The following is a 22,295-nucleotide window of genomic DNA, read 5'->3' as shown; positions in this document are numbered from 1 at the left end:
TGTGTCCTGATTGGCTACCTGAACGGGTAGCATGGACCTATATTGCCCGCTCGGGATTGCCCGCTTTGATTCCGTGCTAGAAAAAAATTTTAAAAATTCGTAAGGTTTTGACGGCAGTGGAGTTGCAAAAATGCGGAAGAAGAAAGTCAATACGCAGGAAACACGAACGAGTTTCGTGAATTTGCTGCGCTGAAAAAAAAAAAAAAGGAAAAAAAGAATTCGGCCAATTCCAAAAACTTTTTACCGATCAGGCTTGGTCCATAACACATTTTCGTTGACAGAGCGCAAGGTCAAGATGGCTGTTTTTAATTTGTACCTGTGTACCAAAGTGCAAAGACGAACGACCTCACACTCAGTCAGTGAATGATTTATAGCATGGCAGCGTAGTGGTAGAGATGATTAATTTAAGGTCATTCTATGCTTTGTCGCCCTCCTCAGTACTTTACAGAGGCTAATGAAGCAGACTCTTGGATGAATGATAAGGCTGGTCTGGCAGCCAATCAGGATTACGGAAAGGACGAGCTATCCGCCGAAAAGCTGTTGACCAGGCACACTGCTTTACAAACAGCAGTAGATACTTATAGTCCGATCATCCAAGGTCTGGGCGAACAGGCGAGGAAACTGGTGCAGAGTGGTCACTTTGCGGCTGAAAAGATTGCCTCCAGACAGGTAAATGCATTCGTCATGGAAAAATTGTTTGTTATGAGCACAAGGCGATACTGAAAACTTGACATCGACACTTCACACCTCGGTTTGTCTTCTTACAAGGGAAGAAGCCATAATGTAATAACTAAGTTTGCTTTCATATCGTTGCGTTTCAGCGTGACATAGAGGAACAGTTTTTAGGGCTGCAGACGCTGACCAATACGCGCCTTCAAAGACTGGAAGAGTCCAAGAAACTACATCAGTACCTGCGTGAAGTGAATGAAACCTCTGAGTGGATTACAGAACAGCTTCATGCAGCTTCGGCTGAGGATTATGGGAAAGATTTTGAGCATTTGGAGGTGTGTGTTCAAAATCTGCTAAAACGGTTGAGCTCGTGGTCAAGGGTCGAGCTTTACATCATTCGAATTTTAACATTGCCCTTTTGCTTTTGGTTGCCTCTTGTGAAGTTAGGCGTTAGGTGGCGATCGAATCGAACTCTCAACATCCCCCCTGGTAACCCCCCCCCCCCTCTCCCGGTATTTGGACTGTTAAAGGTTGGCTCGTGCAAATTCCCGTCCCCGGGCCAAAACTTTGTTCAAATGAAGGACTCTTTGTGTGATCAACGAATAGAAGAATTTAGCAACGTCAGCAATTAGTTTTTTGTGCTGCTGTTGGGTTTTTCGCTTGTAAGCATCACTACGATATGAACCGTCTTTCCTAGCCATTCGCTTACGAAAGCAGACTATTAACCTTTAAACTTCTCCATTAAAACACGTGTATTACGCTGGAAAGACTTGACACTTCGTTTCAGATGCCCCACCCCACCAACACAAGGTTCAAATGTCCCACTCCCCGGGCGCGGACGATAGTCGAGGGGATGTTGGAGCCTTAAACTGATCGGCACGTTATAGCGTGATTGAAGTTCAAAGCTAAACATAATTTGACTAAATTTTGGAGATTAATCAATCACTCATTTAACGCGCTCATTTCGTAGCATTTTGTAAATAGTGGTCCTCAAGACGAGTTCAATCTGGCAATTATTTTTTGTCTCATTACCAGGTGATTCAAAGGAAGTTTGAGGACTTTCAACGCGGCGTCGTGGCTAAAGCTGAACGATTTAGCGAGGTGGACAACTTTGCCAAACGTCTTGTGGCTGAAGGTCACACTGACACAGTGATCATCAAAGAACAACAAGATATTCTGAGGTGGGAAACACTCCTTTTCAGCTGCTCTTTGGTCACGTCACACAATATGCTGAGAGAAAGAGCAAGTTGCGTTACCAGACTAAACAAAACTGTTTAAAGTTTTTCAACAAGAAGATTTTTGCGTAAAAACTGCTGATGCACGAATTTTGTCGATGCAGATGACCTGGCAAGGGCATTTTTTTTTCCTAAAATGAACTCTAAACGATACAAGAAGAAGTAAACGCCATCAGGTTTCTCTTGGCAAAAGGGGTTTAGTCCGAATGAGGCTTAACGATGCGCTTGTTCAGAGGTACGGCACGCCTTTGGTTGTCTCATCTGTTTCGTTTTACCCTTCAGATCCATGTGGGCTCAACTTCAGGATCAAATCAAGCTCCGCACCAAGCGACTCGCCAGCGCCGCAGAGATTCACGGGTTTAACAGAGACTTGAACGAGCTGATCACTCGTCTCCAGGAAAAGGATTCCTCGCTCTCCATGGAGGACTTGGGCCGAGACATGGCTAGCGTCCAGGGCCTTCACCGGAAGCACGAAGGACACGAAAGAGACTTGGTTGTGGTGCAGCAACAAGTTGAAACATTAACAGCTGAGTCAGGAAAATTGCAAGCTGCATATCAAGGTAGATTTGAAATGCCTACATTGGGCATACACGTGCAAAGTTTGTTCTGATGGTAAGAGACTTTAGCTAGCCAGTGGCTGACCTTAGGATAGAAAGGTGTGGGAAGGTTTTTAGCCAATATGAAAATCATCGTGAAACCAAAATTAGAAACTAACAGATAAGCCTAAACATAGGAATGGTCCAGGTGAGCTGCGTTTCTAACGGACCAATACAAGAAAGCCATAGTTAAGAGCATTTCATTTCAATGTCGTAGAAAAGCAATCACAACAGCCAATCATCAGAGTCGTTAAAAAAGTAATCACAGCAGCAAATCAGAATTGAGGAAACATCTCGATGAGCCAATAAAGCTTCAGCGTAAAACGAGTAGCGTATCTGTAGCGCGGGAAGATGCGAGTAAGAAAGTCGCGATTGGTTATCGTCTTGCATCTGACTAGTCGAAAGAGTAGCGCTAATTTTAGCTAGAAAGGATAGAGTGAATATTCTACACCAGTCTCAGAGCGAAGTGAGGCAACGCCGATACATTTTAGGATTACACCTGGTTGAAATTTTCTCTACTGCACAGTAGAATCTGTATTCAATCGTTTTATTTTTTAATACCAAGGTCACACAGCTGAGAGCATTAAAAAGCATGAAGAATTTGTACTGAGTTTGTGGGATGAGCTGAAAAGGAAAACAACTCGGAAGAAATGCAAGCTACAAGATTCAAGCGATTTCCACAAGCTTAACAACGAGGTGGGAATATCTTCCTCTAAACGTTAGAAGTTTTCAGATTTTCCCTCCAAATCCTAAATGGAATCAATGCTGAATTAAATGACAAAGTCATCCTCGAAGTCTTTTTGTGAGGAAGAGAACTTTTTTTGTAACACGAACAAACAGTGGTTATAAAGGAAGCTGATCCCCCGCCTGAATCGATATTGTGTTTGGATAGCTTAAAGGGGGCGGAGGGTTCCTCGTTTGAATGGGACCAATTTTTTTCTGCAGGGCGCAATGTATAGACTTCTCTTGGTAAAACTTGCACGGTTTCCCTGGAATTACACCACTCTGAATCGATAATTCACTATGGAAACTAAGGAGGGGGGGGGCTTGCAAGAAAAAGAATTTACTACTGAGAAAGTATAAAAAATTTCCTCGATGCTGGTGAAACGCTAGAGTAGGCCTTCATCCCAACCAATCCTGCCATCACCCTTTCTAGTGCCAGATGAATGTTTTTGTCATTGTGTCATTTATGACGTCTGTAGATCCGGGACCTTGTGTCATGGTGCATTGACATGAGCCGCACCATCTCATCTGGTGAACCTGTGCATGACGTAGTAGACGCCGAGGCTCAGTTGAGGAGGATTGACGAGCATCGCGCTGAGATGGATGCACGAGAAGAGGGCTTCCAAAAAGTCATGGAGATTGGCGAGAGGATGATTGACAATGGCCACTTTGCAGCAGACGAGGTCAGTGTTTCGTTTGATTTCTTCCTTGCTTCTTTCATGAAGTAGGAGACGCGGTGGCTTAGTGGTCAGTGTACTGAGGTCCTGGGTCGAGACCTGGCCGAGTCATTGCGTTGTATTCTAGGCCAAGACACCTTCAGTGCCTCTCGTCTCCAAAGTAGAAATAGTTACCAGCGAATTACATCGTCTCGCTTATACGTTTGTCATTGCTCAACACCTGTTTTTCGGATAATGCATTAGTATTAAAGGGGAAGGTATAGGTTAAGGGGTTAGCCGAACGGACGGTCAAAATGATTTTGTGAGAAGTCTTACCATCCAGCTGGGAAAAAAATACAGACATGTGACAAGTTCTTTCACAGTTTGTGCATCTTGAAAAGAGAAAGCGTGTAACATTTGGATCGGCTTTCAATTTTTTGTTTCGTTCGTCTTATTTCGCTTGATTAGCCATAGCTATTGTTACTTATGTGTTTGTTGTGTTCTCATCAGATCGCAGAGAAGTTGGAACTGTTACTAACCGAACGTGAAAGTTTGTTTGCAACATGGGAAGATAACAAAACAGAACTCGATCAAGCGTATGACCTGCAGGTGTTTCTCAGAGAAGCGAAACAAATCGATACCTTAACAAGCACACAAGAGGTGAGACCAATGTTGCTTGAAGGTTCTGACGTTTTCCATGATCTTTCACTCTCCTGACTCACAGCAACATGGAATCTATTTGTTTTATGTAGTTAAAAAGCAAAATGTTGTTAACTGTGACGTCGTCTACGCGTCTGCCATCCAATAGGTAATTGGTAAGAACCAATCAAACTGCGCGTATAACAAAACTTATCATATAATGCCCGCTTAGGACCATGCCTATCACATACATGCTAGTTCTTTACAGTGACGCATTCTTTTATCACTAGGTTGTACTCGCCGGAGCAGAACTGGGAAGTAGCGTGGACGAAGTCGATTCGCTACTCAGGAAACACGAAAACACAGAGAAGCTCGTTGCCTCACAGGATGAGAAAGTGGCAAATCTTTGTGAATTTGGAGACACTTTGGTAGCGAACAGCCACAGCGAATCTGAGAAAATACAGGGCAGAGTTCGTGGCGTGTGCGAACGGAGAAACAAATTAAATGAAGAGCTGCTGAAAAGAAGACACAAACTGGAGGATTCGAGAAAGATCGCGCAGTTTTATCAAGACGTTGTTGAGGTAAATAAACAGTATATCGAGGATTTTTTTTCTCTAAGGCTTTGAGTTTCATGACTTCCTGAATTTATCACCGTTTTCTAAACACGGGGCACATCTCAATTTTTTGGCGTAATAATCACATCGTGCATCTAGAAGGGAATGTCTGTAAACGGCCTTAAGCGCGGGAAAACGCGTAAAAACAAGCTGAACCTTGTTTGGGTTTGCATATGATTGGTTATGAGGGTGAGACGAGTTTTTCTGAACCAATCACAGAGCTCGGTAGAACCAAACCAATGCAATTTTGAATTACTTTCGACACTTAAATAAAAATTGTTCCAAAGTGTGCGCCGCAGAGTATTGCCACTCCATTACATTAAATACCATTGTTAAAGGAGATACTGAGACTAGTTTCCTTTGGATGGCAACTATTTTTTTTTATTCCATAGGCCGAATCCTGGATAACAGAGAAGCACCAAACTGCCAGCGATGACAGTTACAAAGACCCAGCTAATTTGGAAACTAAGCTACAGAAGAACAAGGCTTTTGAAGCGGAGCTTACTGCACACGAGGAAGCCATTGACGCTGTTCGGGAAACTGGTGAAGAGCTTATCACATCTGGGCACTTTGCGGCTGACGAAGTGGAACGCCGAATCGAGGCTCTGTACCTTCACTGGGAGGAACTCCTGGAGGCGTCAGCCAATAAAGGAAAGAGATTAGAGGAGGCGAGGGATCATCAGAAGTTTACCCAAGAAGTCCACTTAATTGACTCGTGTATCAGCGAAAAGGTTGGTACTCCTGTGCAATATATTTCTAAGGACAGGATGCACTGTGGGTCCACAGACAGAATGTTGTCCCCGCGTCGAGTTGTGACAATTCAAACTGATTTGAATTTGTGGATGGTGGCAGCGATTTGTTGTGGAAGATTAACACTCGAACCAGTGTATCACAGAGACCTTTCACAGCGAACTTTTTCTCCATTCTATCTTTTTGTCCATTTGTTTGCCTTAGTGCTTTGATGGTTCTGTTGTTCCAGGTCAAGGGGTGTTGCCTCTTGTTCCCCATCCCCTTCCCCCCCCCCTCCCTTCAGAAAAGATAAGCTTTCGTGTAGTGGAAATTAAATAGAAATGGTACATTCATGCCTTTGTTTTATACTGGACTTTCGTATTACAGGAAGCCGTTGTTTCTTCCGATGACACTGGACGAGACATAGAGCACTGTGTCCGACTGCAAAAGAAAATGAAAGGATTCGATCAAGACTTAGCAGTAGAGGCTGCACGGGTAGAGACGATCAACAAACTGGCCGAGAAACTCATATCGCAGGCACACGCTGGGTCTGCGGATATCACCCTACGTCAGAAGGCGCTGAACGAGCGTTGGAATCGCCTGCAGGATCGAGCCAGCGAGAGGCGTCAGCGGTTAGCAGAGGCTTGCGAGATGCATGCGTTTGACAGAGATTGTAATGAAGTATCTGAAATGATCAATGAAAAGGTTCGTACTCCAGGACATGATCATAAACAAAATCGTTCTGATGAAGAGTCATTTATCATAGTTTCGCGCCAATGAACTCTGAAATAGTACATAATAATAGGTAGACCTCGGAGGACAAAGAATTGAAAGGATAAACCTCGTCATTTTAACTGCTGTTTTTACGAAGTCTTAATTTAAAAATATTCCTGATTGGGATTTTTAAAAGTAAACCTAATCAAGAACAGGCGAACTAGTGTTAGATCCTTCTTAATTTTTTTCTGGACGTTTGCTAGAAAGCTTCAAGGCTCATTTTCGTAGTTCGCGTTCAATAAAAGCCGAGAGCAGGGTATGGGTACGACACGTTCAATGAATGCCCTTTGACTTTAAGAGTGACTAGCATCTAATTTCTCCTTACAGTATCTTCCCTGAGTCACACAATGATTGAAATGATTACCAACTAACTAAGCTCTTGATTTGTTAAACAAATTTTTCTCGTCAGTACCTGTGGAAATTTATGGAGGACAGTAAGGCGAATGTGCATACTGATGTAAAGGCTCAAAGGATGAAAAGTTTTCGGTTTTTTTTGTTTCAGGCTGTGATATTTTCTAGTGATGATTACGGCCGTGACCTGCCTGGTGTCGAGGCTCTGTTGAGAAAACACGACGACCTGGAACGAGATTTGACAGTCATCGAAGGTAAAATGGAGGCGCTCGAAAGCGAGGCTCGTCGACTGGCTAGGTCACAGCCCCACATGGTAGCCACCATTCAGGAGAGGCAAAAAGGAATTATAGAAAACTGGGAACGACTGAATGACTTGTTCGATGAAAGGTAAACAGGGCTTTCAACATGATTATGAGGCAGCAAATGATTTTTTTCGGTGTTGTTAATAAAACGACAAATTTTAATCCTATTCTAACACAACCTTTGCAAATTTTTACCAGGAAAGGTAAACTAGAAGCCAACCGACTCTTACAAATTTTTCAAATGGATTACCGCGATTTGATGGCGTGGATGACAGACCTAGCCACGCGAATTTCATCCGGGGAAGCAGCCAAGAATGTTAGAGAAGCAGAGGCGTTGCTCGAACTACACACAGAGAGAAAGGTACTGTGAGGAATGAGTGTTCACTGTGACGGAGGACTAACGCTTGCCATGTCAGCTTTAGAAACTCTTCACGGAAGCCAATGTACGTTATCGACTCTATTGATAAAACCAAATTATCCTGTTACACCCCTACCGACTCAGCACCAAGGTTTCTTTAGAAACCTACTCTCTTTACTCCTGAGTGTTTAGGCTCTTTCTAGACTGCTCTTCTTTCACGTGATCTTCTCGTGCCCTGTCTGTTGCAGGTTATGACAAGAGAAACTTCATCCAGCTGATAATCTAATTGTCTGTGTGCCGGATGATCTATTCATATTGTAAATAGGAATTGCATGTTTATCTCTTCTTGGAGATTGATGGTTAAAGTGTTGAGCTCTCTTTCTTTCCCAGGGTGTGATCGAGGCTCGCTTGGAGTCGTTCAATAGTGCGCATGCGTTTGGGCTCAGTTTGGTGGACCAGGGACACTTTGCAGCAGAAGAGATTCAAGAGAACTGCGAAGAAATGAGTCTTGTCAAAGACGAGTTGTTGGAGTCTTGGGAAGAGAGACAAATAGAGTTATCCCAGTCTTTTGAATTACAGGTGTGGTAGACTTGACTATTTGGTTAAGTTTTATTTGTGACTTGGGGTCGCCGTCTTCACGCAACGTTTCGAAGGAGAGCATCTCTTGCGTTGCGTGTCATTACAGCAAAAGGCCGCTTAGTGTAGATACCATATACAAATCTTTTTAAGTCGAAAATATCCCCGAAATTTTCAGTCCCTAAAGAAGAAAAATAACAGAGAAGCACATGAAGTCCAAACGTCTAAAGACTGATTGGCTACAAGGTATATTAAAAAAACACACACACATTTGTTGCTAGCTGCAATTTAGAGGCTTCATTGAAATGGTTTAAACCTGTGATCAGAGTTACGTTTTTGGCCTCAAAACGCGCTCTAACACTTACCATTGTCTTTCTAGCTGTTTCTACGGGACGCGGATCAGGCCGACACATGGATTTCAACAAAAGAAGCGTTTTTGCAGGCAGACGAATCAAGCGACAGCTTGGACACAGTGGAAACACTGCTTAAGAATCAGCATAACTTCGAAAAATCACTGACAGCCTACGAAGAGAAGATCAAAGCTATACAACAATCCGCTGACCAGCTCATACAGAAGGACCACGTGGATTCGGGCCTAATTAGCAAAAGATGCAGAGAAGTGTTGGAAAACTGGGAACGACTGAAAACGCTGGCCACTGCAAAGATTGGAAATCTTGGTGAATCAAGGAAGCTGTTTCAGTTCCTTAGGGATGCTGAGGAGGTGAGAAACAATGGCAGTCTGTACGTTTTACTTTTTCAGTTTAACACGCAGTGTAATAGTATTAACGAAAAAATTTCGCGATTTTGATTGGCTGAAAACAAGTGCATGCAAAGGATGAGCATCAGGACTCGCTTTGAAAATGAGGCCGAGGTGATTCGGAAATGGGCTATTGTGGAAAGAGACTGAATATCGTTATTATAAATGTAGCTAGTTTAGTTCAGCTATTTCAACTGCGCGAGGGACCAGCTCTACATTGCCATGATGCGCGTCTATGTCGTGCATGTATTACATTGAATTACGAGGTTCACGCGTGACACGCATGTAACGCGCATCCTGCATATTGCTAGGATCAGTCATGTCGAATTTCGCTTTCTTGTAACAGATTGAATCGTGGATGAACGAGAAACTACAAACAGCTTCCGAGGCATCGTACAGAGAAACATCTAACCTACTTCAAAAACAACAAAAACATCAAACTTTTGAAGCCGAGTTAGCTGCTAACAAAGGTCAGCTTGACAATGTGCTTCGCGCTGGACAGACTCTGTCGGAATCCACTCCCCAATCACGTGAAACAGTGGAAACGAGGCTTAAAGATGTCAAAGAGTTGTGGAAGCTTTTGGGTGACATGTCGAGCAGTAAAGGTCAGCGGTTAAAGGAAGCGATTCAAAGGCAAACGTTTGAGAAGAACGTTGGAGACTTGGAAACGTGGATTTACGAAGTCGAAAATACTTTGGCATCAAAAGATTTCGGTAAAGACGTGAAAAGTGCTAACAATCTCATCAAGAAGCATCAGTTGCTCGAAGCAGACATTACATCTCGAGAGGAGAGAGTGAACGAGATACTGAGTCAAGCGATAGAGTTTGTTGAGGCAGATCATTTTGAGAAGGATGAAATTGAAGACAGAGCGAAAGCGGTGGCAGAAAGGTAATCCTTTGTTGAAAGAGAAAAATGAAATCAGTATCTTTGATCTAACCTGAGCTCTCCTCGAAACATTCCATCCAGTTTGGTGATGGTCTAGGTGAGAGTGGTTCTGAAAAGTACTCAGTGACAGTTACTGACGTTTCGACAACTTGAGCTGAAGTCATCTTTGGAGTCAAGCGGGGAATTGTCTTTTCAGTCAAATGTCTGTTCCGTGAAAATTATTGTAAACCTTTTAGTTTTGCAGTGTTGTTATCGGCCGAAGACTTGAGTAGCCCTCATCCGTAAAAAACGATCAGTCGGTCAATATAGACCAGACTTAAGACATTTAGCCAATAAAAGACAACACTTTAACTGACTCTGATGTTGGGAATACACTCACCTGAATGATCACTGGCTCCACGCGATCGACTGACACTCCTTATTTCAGCTTTTATTGAGAAAAGAACTCAGAAAACCAGAGTTTTAATCGAGGAAACGTTATAGCATTGTACGAATACTTTTGAAGATGAAGGCACTGCTCATTTGAGAATATAAACACTGGTATGAAGTTTGTTAAGTGTTCTTTTGTTTTATTTTAGATTTAAGTGCCTTTCTGAGCCAGCTGAAGCACGAAGAAACAAACTGCAAGATTCACTCGCTCTTCAGCAGTTCCTCTCTAATGTGGAAGAAGAGCTGGCCTGGATACGAGATGAGGAACCGCTGGTCAAGTCAGATGACTTAGGGCGCACCCTCATCGGTATGAAAAACTAGAACATGCCAAAGAAAAGAATATTTCTTCTCTCTTTTCTATAAATCACAAATAAAATTCAAAAACATGTTTTATCTGCAGGAGTTCAAAATCTTGTTAAGAAACAAGAGACAGTGGACTCGGAGATCACAGCGCATGAACAGCTGATAAATACCGTTACGTCTACCGCTGACCAACTCATTGAGCGTGAGCATTATGCTTCCGACGAGATCGAGGCTCGATGTGCTGACTTGCAAGAAAAATGGGCCGAGCTGACGAGTTTGTCAGCAACACGTCATCAGAATCTGCAGGAATCCCTCAAGGCTCAGCAGGTCAGAAATAGAATCTGAAACCTTGAAACGAGAAGGCCGTAACGATTTTTGCGAGTACCACTAGTACTTCTCCAATCCCCTTCCAGAGCAACCATAATTTTTTTTTTCGCTTCGATAAAGAATCCCTGAAGCCCACTGACTTCGTAAAACCGTGGTTTGGGTTAGACTTTGCGTAAATAACGGGCCCTAAGTTTTTACATTTATTTATATGTAGCTCCAACATTAGTACGGCGAACTATTTGTTATTTTTTAATTGTTAGCGGCATATCAATACTCATCCTTTTGCAGGTGTTTAAAAGAATCAGTCTTTATACAGTGTCAGAGTCATCGTAATGTTGTAATCGAAGATGGTCCTTTCATGGAACATGTTACATTCTTGAAGATTCTCGTCCGACTTTGAATATTTTTTTCTTGAAAAAACACGCCCTTTGTCTTCATATATTTCGTCTTGTAACACTGGTGTTACCTTCATTTCCTCAGTTCTACACGGAAGTTACTGAGGTGGAGACCTGGATTCGAGAAAAGTTGCCACGAGTCTCCAGCGATGACTATGGCCGGGACGAAACTATGGCCCAGTCCCTGCTGCGTAAACATGAGACTCTGGAACTGGAATTAGACAGTTATAGGGCAAAAGTCGGTGATCTCAGAAACACGTGCCAGGTGCTTGTAACAGCTGGGAATTTCGACGCTGAAAAGATTCAAAGACGCCAGGTAATAAGAAACGACTTGTAACGTTTATAACTAAGTGAGCTTAGACAAAATATGGGATTGAATTCATTTTATTCTACTTCTGCTCTATGAATTGCCCAGGCAGACGTGCCATCCTTTTAACGTATCAAAGGGTAGGCCAGGCTTACATTTTCATAGTTAACTCAGGCTTCCTGAAGCGTGAAAAACCGCGAGTGAGCAAGTCGCGATTATTATCGATTTTGCATCTGATTGGTTGAGAAAATGGAGCGAGTTTTCTGAACAATTGGTGACCAAGGTAAAGTTAAATTTATGTAACCCGAGAATGGTTTACACACTTATTGGAAAATTTCTCCAAGCTACAGTTGCTAACCGTCTTAATTCTCCTAACCCGTTATCGGTTGTTCTTAAGCGGTGTTACGATCGCTCCATGGAATCAAAGGGCGTAATTGTCTTTCTTTTCTTCCTTAGTCGGAGATGGAGACTCGTTTTGAACAACTGAGCGAAAAATCCTCGTATCGTCGCCAGCGTTTGTTAGATTCCAACCAGCTGTTCAACTTTTTCCGGGAAGCCGACGAAGTTGAGTCGTGGATTGCTGACAAGGAATCGATTGCCATGTCGGATGACTACGGTCGCGATATTGAGCATGTAGAAACTCTGCTCAAGAAGTTTGAAGACTTCACGCGTGACTTGGTGACTTCTGGCGAGAGGATTGCTAGTCTTACCACGCAAGCGCAAACTCTTCTGGATGAGGGTCACAGCGAAGGAGAAGTAAGTAATGTTGGGCTTTTTGTTTGTATTTGGGTATGGCTTCCTGAAAATGTACTAATTTATATAAATTCCTCATCATTTTTATGCCTTTTCTCCATTTCTTCCGCATGATCTTTATGGTCGATGGCTGTTTTGAAATAAGAGTATGTAGATATGTCAGTTGTATCTGAGATTTTAACGTTTTTTTGAGGACTATTTTTATGAAAACAATAATTCCATGTTAACGGAGCACCATCTCACCTCTCGAGGAGGGGGTATTTTTGCGACTGCCTCTGAGGTTTTCGTAGCTTTCTCAAATTTCCATAATTCCCTTCTTGTTTAGTTTAGACTATGTAAACACGGATAAAATCCTCTTACATTGTTTAAGTATAAATCGGACCAGGCTATGCTTGTTCTCTTAGTCTGTCCGTCCACAACAGTGTGGAACTTCCTTTGAAGGGAAGCCCTTTACACTAAATTTCGTGACCTTGAATAGAAGTGTCTCAAAAGTAATTTCCTCTATACTCGTAATTTGAGGAAGCTGTACTCAATTCTGATTACCAAGATAATATTAATATACAGAGCATAACAAAGAAATCTATACAAATCAACGAGTGAGGTAGGTCTGAATTGTTTATTCTCTTCTTCAGGCAATAGAGAATCGTATGGAGGAGGTTTGTTCTATGTGGGACACATTGAAAGAGAGAACCAACGCGCGCCTTGAAGCACTGGACCGAGCGAGAGAAATCCATGCCTTTAATCGAAATGTGGAAGATACAAGGGCCTGGATCCAAGAGAAAGAGGCGGCTCTTATGTTCTTTGACGATGGGGCACGTGATCTGAGTGGTGTCCAGGCCTTGCAAAGGAAGCATCAAGGCTTCCAAGTGAGTAATTCTTTAATTTTAAAATATTAGTTAGTTTTAATGATAAATTAATAATACAAATGCCCTTCCCTTTTTGTTGTTGTTGTTTTTTGCTAAGCAAACTTTGCTGAATGGTGGGCTTATTTTGATTTATGGTCAATGTCAATGATGTTCGAAGAAATAAATGAAGAAAATTAAAACTGAAACTCAAAACGTTATGCCGTTGGGGGTTATGGGGCGAGCACCCTAAATAATGTGACGTAGCATATAAAATATGGCGTGACACTCGTGACATCGCCATACCCGATATCATCACTCTGGACTTAGGTTATGTATTCCTTTACAGTTGGATCTGAAGGCCCTTGGAGAAAAAGTGCAATCAATCGCAAACGAAGCAGAGGACCTCGCTTTAAAGTTCCCTGAGGGTCAGGAACATCTTACAGAACAAAGGGACGAGGTGGTGTCATCATGGCGTCGCTTACAGGAGAAAGCCAGCAGTAAAAAATCCAACTTGACCCAATCTGAGGAGCTGCAGAAGTTTTTAAATGACTTCAGAGATCTCATGTGAGTGTACTTTCTAGTTTGCTCAATTAAATTGTTTACGTCCCTTTTTTTGCTGTGGGGTTGATAGGGCAAGGTGACCAACTGAAGGGATTAAACGTTTTCACGGACATACAACTCTTTCGGTGGGAGCTTAGAAGGATGTTTTACTCTGTCACAGAGAAATTAGGCCATTGTTCGTTCTCGTTTCCAGTCTCTCCCTATCGCTCCATTGGCGGGAATGAGAGAGACTCTGGGAACGATGTTGATCATTTTTGTAGGTTGCTTTGTAAAATAGGAAAACACGCTCCACCCCTGGTTTCAGTTGTTGCACAAACAGGAAGCTATTTCTTACGACTGTTCACTTTTTAAGTGGTCGTTGATCCGTAAGTTATTGAGAAAGATCGAAACCCATTTTCTTAGAGGAAACGTTTTATCTTCCTAGGTCGTGGATCAACCACATGTCATCTGTCCTCAAAGACGACGAACAGCCTGATGACGTCACAAGCGCAGAAAACTTTCTGGCTCGTCACCAGGAGCACAAGGCCGAAATAGACACGCGGCAAAAGAGTGTCAATGAATTCTTTGAAGCCGCTGATACTCTCATCGCCGACGGTCATTCTGCGTCTGCAGACGTTAAGGAAAAGAAGCAGCGACTTCATAAAGAGTGGTTGGCGTTGCAAAACACATGGCAGGAAAGAGGCACAGAATTAGAACGAAGTAAAGAAGTGCAGGTCTTCAAACGAGATGCTGACCAATTAGAGGCGTGGCTTAATGCACGTGACCTTGATCAGGAGTCCGGTGACGTGGGCGACTCGTTGGATGCTGTGGAGGAATTGATAAAGAAACACGAGGAGTTTGAGAACATGGTTCTAGCGCAGGAGATGAAGTTGTTGGGAATTATAAAACTGACTCCACAGGAACAAGGAATCCATAAACAGAAGGAAGAAGAAAATGAGATGAGGAAGGAAAGAGAGAGACGGAAGAAGGAAGAGGAAGAAGAAAGAATAGAACGGGAGCTGAGGGAAAAGAAAAGACAGGAAGAATTGAGGCGAAAAGAGGAAAATGATCGGAGAGAAAAAGAAAGGAAACAACGGGAGGACAGAGAAAAATTACGGGCTTTGGAGGATAGAAAGAGGGCTGAGGAAACAGCGAAAATGGACGAGAAAAGGAAGAAAGAAGCGCAAAGACAGCGCGTGATTCCTGAGGAACAAAGGACGCAAGGGGAACATAGGAATGCACGTGATCGGTTCGATAAAAATCAAAACTACAAACAGTCAAGTCAGGTTGGTAGTCCAAAAGATGAGCGCCAGGCTTCTTCAACATCAGTTATTGAGGGAATCTTGCAGCGCAAACAGGAATTTGAACCGGGTGCGAAAAAGTCGCCGTTACGTGCATGGAAGACGCTGTACACTGTACTTCGCGGTCACCAACTTTTCTTCTATCGCGAAAAGAAGGATGCGCAGAGTTCAAACTATGCTTTCCCTCCCATTGACGTGAAAGATGGCTTCTGCGAGGAAGCTAGCGATGCTGCAAGAAGGAGGAACGCTTTTAGAGTCCTCTGTGATGACGACTCTGACTATCTCTTTGTAGCGAAAGATCCTTCCGATCTTAAGCGCTGGCTCCGATGCATTAGCGAAGCGGCTGGCCAAACGGACCTACCCAGTCCTCCTCCGCCACCTCAAGGTGCCCGGCCAACAAGTCTAAAGTCTCCAACACGAACCAAAGGCGAGGAAAGTCCGGAATCCCCGAAGCGAACACAGCCTTACGGTCGAACTTGTAAACCATTAATCACCGTTACGAGCTTTGATGACGACGAGGACGTCCTCATAGATCCCCCACCCCCTCCCCCTGTTAGTATCCTCCCTCCCTCTATTCCTTCAGACTTTTCCAACATTGGTGTACCTGTGGGCGGCGATCTCAAAGATAAACTTTACCTCGTAGAGGATTTAGAGAGTCTTCCATTAGAGCCGGATGATCCCCCAACCGTTCCTCCCCCGGATTTTGCTGACTTTGACGGCCCCTCCGATGATGAGCTTCCTGTTTTACCGACATCACCTCCACCAGAGTTTCTTTCTGACGATGAGAATGCTTTTGATAACGACTTTGAAGATTCCTCTCCTGCTTTCAAACCTTCATTAATGCATCACTCTGCTGCATCTCCCAAGGAGAAGACAAGACCGACCCCTCCCCCAGTGGCACCTAAGCCGGAGGGGCGCACGCGATCAGACTCTAATGACTCGCTGCAAAAAGGTCCAAAACCTCCCGTCAAACCTAAACCCATTTTTGACAGAACTCATCTGCATGGACAGCGTTCATCAGATAATGGGCATGCCCAAGACATTCCTAGCCCTTTACGGTCAACGGTACACAGCGTGGAGAGTCCGCCTGACGACAAAAAGAACGAAAAAAGGAAAGGAGTTTTGGGGAACATTTTCAAGAGGAAAAAGTGACACATGATAAAAAATCAATTTTTTAAAGACACATAGAAATCAATTTTTTAAAGTAGGAATTAGCACTTCCTGAAGTGTTTAGAATCACCAGTTGTGAAGAATGCATTTTTAAACTTCTACACATATTTTCATTAGAACTGGATTTTTAGAGGAATTGTTATGTGATATTTTTTTATAAACCATGTGTCAAAAATATCTATTTAAATGTAGATTTTAAAATATTTAAATGTAAATAAAGTATTTTTTTACTATTAGATAATAAAAGGGAAAACCTACTCGATAATGAAGTCTGTTTTGAATTCCAAAAATATTGAACGGTCACTATACGGTGCGCAAAGCTGCAAAGGGGTTTATTTGTCGTGTGGGAAGCCTTCACTGGGGAAACAATTTTTCTTCGAGCTAAAGAAAATATCTCATGTTGTGAAGATTCGATGGAACTGTCGGGAAATAAGATCCAAAATGTGTAGAAACTGGAAAGAAAATACAAGCACTGTTCATGTCTGAGTTTCTGGTAGACGCCAGATGAACGCCTTCGTATGAAGGGAGCGGGATTATTCGGATAGTGTTGAAAACCATAAAGCATTACACGATCCGCGCACGAAATTTCACCCGCCTGTTCGATTTTTCACACCCTTGATTACTTGAAGACGACTTGTTCCACCAGTGGTGGTTTTCTGTAACTTCTTACCTCGTTCGCCACTGAGGACCCCAGCCTCATGTCAGAATCAAGAGATTGTAAACAGTTTATAATCTCTTGGTTAGGAAAGAATGTGTAAGAATTAATTAATTTTGCTCATTGTTACTGTTTCATTATGACTGTTTTTTAGGATACTTTCTTTTACTGAATTTTGCTGAGGTTTAAATCGAAAAAATCCAAAGACCCTCTTAATGAATTTCAGCACGCCCTTCATTGTTGGAAACTCATTTGAATTACAAATAACTCTTTGAATTAATATTCAAGTTTAGAAATCACTCTTACACGTGGAAAGAACTCTCGAAGCACAGGAAACGCTCAAGTTCTTTTTCAGCCATTCTTGGGCCATGGAACACGTCATTTCAACCCTGTCACCTTGAATATCATCTGTTCTGTCAGACGCGCCCGGCACTGGCTTCTTCGAAGTTGCTGAATCGAGCAGTTCAATTCGACACGGGATTGATTGATCGAAGCCATTTTGTTACGACATTTCTCAAGGTAAATAACGTAAATAAAAAACAGTAATCGTTTTTTCGTTGTTTTATTTGAAAATCAAGTCGTAAAGTTGAATGTAAAAGGAACAGTATGTTACTTTGTACGGTGTATTTGAAAGACAAATACGTATTCAGAAAGGCCGCCATGACAGTTGTTATTAAACCATGTGACTTTTAGGGCAGAGGCATAAAATCGATACTTTAGTCAGTGTTAGTTTGTAGATCACCCATTTACTTATTCAAATTTTTTTTTCATTTCTTTACCTAATTTTATACCATGTAGAGATTTTTACGCCTATACTACGTTAATATTGAATTTGTTTTAAACGCTTCTATGGAAAATGATTTTCTCACATTCGCCAGAGAATATACACGCTGATTGTCAGAAATTTTTGACGTAAAGAATGTTTTTTGAAAGGAAAAGTTTCTCTCTACTTTAGACTGGTAGCTTTCATGACCTCATTCATTATAGCATTTTTTGTTTTCTAGCAAACCGGCTGTTAATTCCTCGATTCAACAAATGTCGCCAATCCTAGATCTCCAAACAAGTTTTTCTTTCGCTCTCTAAATACTGATTCTTATTTATTTTCATCAGTACTTATCTAGAGATCGGTGTAAATGTATTCCCATCGTATTTTGTTGTTGTTATGACAGCACCAAGCATAAAATGAAAACATTTGGAGATCAAGACATACAAGAGAGGAAAGTGGAAAGGACACCATTAAATTAACAAGGTTGGTTTTTCAGCTTTGTTACGAATTCAACTCATATAGGCTAATACCTAAACTTTACTCTGTGAATGATTACAATTCAAAACCAATAAAAAAAACAATAAACATGCCAACAACCAACTTACAAAAAAAAAAAACTCGTCTATTTTATTCACAGTTGATTTATTCGATCTTTTGTTCGATTAAATTGACTGGCAGTAACTCGCAGCACTGATGAAGTAAGGACGCAATATTGTTGCTCTTCATTTGTTGCCGGTAAAATTTTATTAAGAGAAATCCTTGGGCATTGTTGCTGGTGTGACGACAATCCTTTTGTCTTCAATTTACTGTATCAACGGGTTTACCCATGTAGTTTCAAGTTTAAGTGCCTAAATCTAAGAGAGCTTTGTGATCTTTGCTTTTTGCTTTGAAATATTTTCCGAGACGTTTTAATAAATTTCGTGTTACCTGCGTTCAATTAAGGACGTGTGAATTTCTTTTCACGATGTAGTGGCTTAACTGTTTCATGGATTTATCTTCCTCGACAATGATTCTTTATCGTTCACAATAAGAAGTACTCGCCTATCTCGACAAAATTTTTTTTTCTGCAAATCGGTTTTCAGATTTCCGACAAAATTTAGATTCTGGTAATTTTTTACCAAATAAAAAAACTTAATCACTGATTTTAAATTATGAGGTCTGGCTCTTGAGGCTGGAACCAGATTACGTAAGCTCGTAACATCAGTAGTTCTAATTCTTTTCCTTAATATCTGTACCTGGTATGTTGAGCTCTTTGACGGTATCATTTTCAAAATTAGAGCTTCTTTACTTATAAAAAAAAAACGCTAGGAGCCTAATTGTCAAATGGTAAATGATAAATCCTCGTGGCTGAAACTAGACTGAAATAGTATGCTTCCAAACATAAATATTGTTTCTTATTTTTCTTTCAAAATGTATCAACTAATAGGCTCTTGAAGCTCTAACCAAATTCGATGAATTTAAGCCAAAGTTGTTAGCTCCTCAAAATACTTTGGGAGTTTACTATCAACTAGTAACGAACCCCTTTTTTAATTCAATGTAATAATTTGAAGCCTACTAGCTAAATAACTGACTTCTCAAGGCTGAAAACAAATTCTATAAGTATGCTCAAAAGATTAGTCTTTCTCCCTTCGCTTATTTTGCAGAAATTATTTTCAATGCTCAGATAACAACAATCTTCCTACGAACCTAGGCTCGTAAAAACCAAAGGCTATGCAGTGTCTTAATATGATGTCATACCTTAAATTTCACAGCTTGTAAAAATTTTGTATACTTCTACTGGTAATATTCTTGGGAGCTAAACGCGATAGCCTCGCTTTCACATATACTAATATATATGTAGGAAACCGCCGTCCAATCAGACCACGCACGCGGATCTGGAATAAGGGCTATCGATTCTACTTGTTTAGGTATTCAGTTTAAATCTTGAAAGAACTTAGTCTTTGGTTTTCAGTTTACTTTCCTGTGATATTTGTGAAACAGATTTTTTTTATCCCATTTTCTAAAGAAACTGATAGGTTTGAGTGATGAAGACAAACTTTTCAAAACTTTTCGGTTTGTTTACAGCATTTATTTGGCCTTATTCGCCTGAGTACATGTACTGGAAAAAATGGCTCACACATCTGATGCAAATACAGAACGCAAATACAAATGCAAGGAAACACACGAGTGACTAACCCTAACGCAAATCCAAATGCAAACGTAAGCGTTAACGAAAAGGAATTTAAAATTTGCGCTTGCATTTCTATTTGCGTTCCCTTCCCACGCACGTAAACCCCTGTGCGTTAATAAACTGTACCCTGTTCCTTTGATCAAATTTAGGGGTTTGATATCATATCTCATTAAGTAGCTGTTGTATGACCCAAAGATTAAAAAAAAAAACTATTAGTTTAAAGATCTTCGCAACGATAGAGTTTGTCAAAAGAATCGAGAACCTAATTTTATATGTAAGACTATTTCACTTTTCTCGCTTCACTTTTCATCAGCTGAAATCTTTACACGAACAAATTTCACTTGAATTGTTTACCAGAGAATGATTTTAAAAATACGTGTTGTTACGAGAATAGTTTGCAGCCTTTCATTAATCCTTTAACTCCCGTGAGTGACCAAGACAGAATTTCTCCCTACTATATCTATAGAGTATCATGCAGACAAGTGATGAGAATTAAGAAAAATATCAATTATGAGATTACTAATTGATCCGATACCAAATTCTCCAAACTAACATGATGAGAATCGTTTGGCAGACAGTAAGGAGAATTACCAATGAGATCTTGGGAGTTGAAGGGTTAATTGTCTTTCATTCTTAAAAGACACTCCTCGGGGATTCGATTTTTTATTTTTTGAAAATAATCACCATTCTTTTCACACCATGAGTTACATCCGTGCGTTTATTCAGTGCGAACAGAAACTCGCAAGAATAGTGGTCTGTTTGTTGTTGTTTTGTTTAATGGTTTTTTGTTTTTTTCACTTCCCTGGCTTTTTCTGGTTGAGAAATTTGAACAGGAGCAAAGTATTTTTAGTTCATAAGATCAGTAGAAGTTAAACTTGTGAAAGTATCAGTTGAATTTCGACATGCTCTCAGAGAAATTACAAGCGCTCACCGAGAGGAATTTTAAGTTCAGGCACGACCGATGAATAAAAAAAATTTCTGTTCAGATGTAAATAGTGCAAGTCATGGACACAAGTGGAGGAATTTAACCATGGTTTATTGCAACCAAAGAAACAACAACAACGACGACGACGACGACGACGACAAATACTTCATTTTATTCACCATTGATCGTGTGGTGAACTTGCCAAAGCGAGGTTTACAATCCATTTTGTATTTGTTGATTTGTTGCTATTTTCATTTTTTGCAGACTGACTCCTGAATATCTGCGATGCTGCAAGGAAGACTATGATTCCGTTGAGGGAAAGGTCTATTCCGAAAAACAAATGTGTTCTTGCAAGAATGCTGCGAGTCAGAGCTAAGACTCATTTGTCAGAATCAAGGACTAAAAGACAAACAAATGATATTTTGCGATTTTGTAGGACAGTTTAAAATTATGTTCAAGGTTGTTAAAAAAAAATTGCAATTTTCCCGTCAAGAAAGAAGTACAATTTTTTCATTATTGGTTCTGTAAGTAATATCTGTTCAAATGCGTCGAATTTTCCCGCCAAAAAACTTAGAAAAAATACGGTGCTCAAAATACGCATGCGCCGTTTTTTTTAAAAATAAAATTACTACTTTCCATCTGTTGTCTTCTTGTATTATCATCTCTAAAGTCCATCAATAAAATAGTCGACAGTTTCTTGCATAATCTTTTATTGTCTCTTGTTATCTATTCAATAAATCACACGTGTTTCACACTACAAATAATTTTATTTGTTTTAAAGTGTATAGTTCTAAGTAAATTATTTTATTAAGTTTCGAAAAAAAGTTTTCGTATATATACTAAGACTTTTGGCGGGAAAATTTGGAGGAATTTGCACAGAGTTCCCCCTGACAACTTTATCGGCAAAAAATCAAACAGTCCTTCCTTAAAATTTCTCGCTAAAAACTATTCAAACAGTATCTCAAGCGAAAGATTGTAAGCTAAACGCTAATGCGTGTATACCTTTCTAGCAAAATTAAGAAAGTTCTTCGATAATGTCTCTTTTTCGAGACAGTTTAAACTAGCTGGAAATGATGTGCGTGAATTTTCACGAAAAAGCATCATAGCAATGTACAATCAGTTCAATCAGAATTTATCGTTGGAATGGATTTTTTTCGGTGTTGTTCAAATCTGGAGAACAATCAATTGTTTTTTCGTTTTTGTTTTTGTGTTATGTCGAGCAATAATGCTTTTTGGAGATGAAAGATCTTTAAAGAAGCCAGCTTTCGAATGTAACACAGGATGAGAAAGACCCGGAAATTTTTATTTCTTCAAACACTGTCTTTTTTAGCAGAGTACAGAAAAAAAATTTAATGGCATACAAGAATGGATTTTCTTTCATTAGTTTCAGTTATAAGTGTAAAGCTGAAATTTTCTCAATAAAACAATGACTTTGTATTTGAACATAATTTTGTCCAAGCATAAAAAAGAAAATAATTTGAAAAATAAGGTTAGACATTTTTTTAGCTGCTCAAGCTAAGAAACCTCAAAATTAAATCAAAATAC

The 22,295-nt window shown here is 40.7% G+C and overlaps 1 protein-coding gene across 2 annotated transcripts in view; it reads left to right on the top strand.

Annotated features, from left to right (window-relative positions):
- Positions 1-16,473, top strand: part of LOC131776415 (spectrin beta chain) — a 42,019-nt gene extending 25,546 nt beyond the window's left edge. For both annotated transcript variants that reach the window (XM_059092590.2, XM_059092580.2), the window contains 22 exons: positions 439-669; positions 822-1,004; positions 1,705-1,850; positions 2,187-2,464; positions 3,066-3,196; positions 3,703-3,906; positions 4,390-4,539; positions 4,809-5,099; positions 5,525-5,863; positions 6,249-6,566; positions 7,138-7,373; positions 7,487-7,649; positions 8,037-8,225; positions 8,602-8,943; positions 9,326-9,867; positions 10,443-10,600; positions 10,694-10,923; positions 11,404-11,634; positions 12,082-12,381; positions 13,011-13,244; positions 13,570-13,787; positions 14,209-16,473. In XM_059092590.2, coding sequence (XP_058948573.2) covers positions 439-669; positions 822-1,004; positions 1,705-1,850; positions 2,187-2,464; positions 3,066-3,196; positions 3,703-3,906; positions 4,390-4,539; positions 4,809-5,099; positions 5,525-5,863; positions 6,249-6,566; positions 7,138-7,373; positions 7,487-7,649; positions 8,037-8,225; positions 8,602-8,943; positions 9,326-9,867; positions 10,443-10,600; positions 10,694-10,923; positions 11,404-11,634; positions 12,082-12,381; positions 13,011-13,244; positions 13,570-13,787; positions 14,209-16,216 — 7,122 coding nt within the window. In that variant the 3' untranslated portion in view covers positions 16,217-16,473. The remainder of the gene's footprint in view (positions 1-438; positions 670-821; positions 1,005-1,704; positions 1,851-2,186; positions 2,465-3,065; positions 3,197-3,702; positions 3,907-4,389; positions 4,540-4,808; positions 5,100-5,524; positions 5,864-6,248; positions 6,567-7,137; positions 7,374-7,486; positions 7,650-8,036; positions 8,226-8,601; positions 8,944-9,325; positions 9,868-10,442; positions 10,601-10,693; positions 10,924-11,403; positions 11,635-12,081; positions 12,382-13,010; positions 13,245-13,569; positions 13,788-14,208) is intronic.
- Positions 16,474-22,295: the final 5,822 nt, after the last annotated feature.

The sequence above is a fragment of the Pocillopora verrucosa genome, chromosome 13 (assembly GCF_036669915.1).
Source record: "Pocillopora verrucosa isolate sample1 chromosome 13, ASM3666991v2, whole genome shotgun sequence".
NCBI classification, from domain to species: domain Eukaryota; kingdom Metazoa; phylum Cnidaria; class Anthozoa; order Scleractinia; family Pocilloporidae; genus Pocillopora; species Pocillopora verrucosa.
This window is presented reverse-complemented; position numbering and strand designations above follow the sequence as displayed.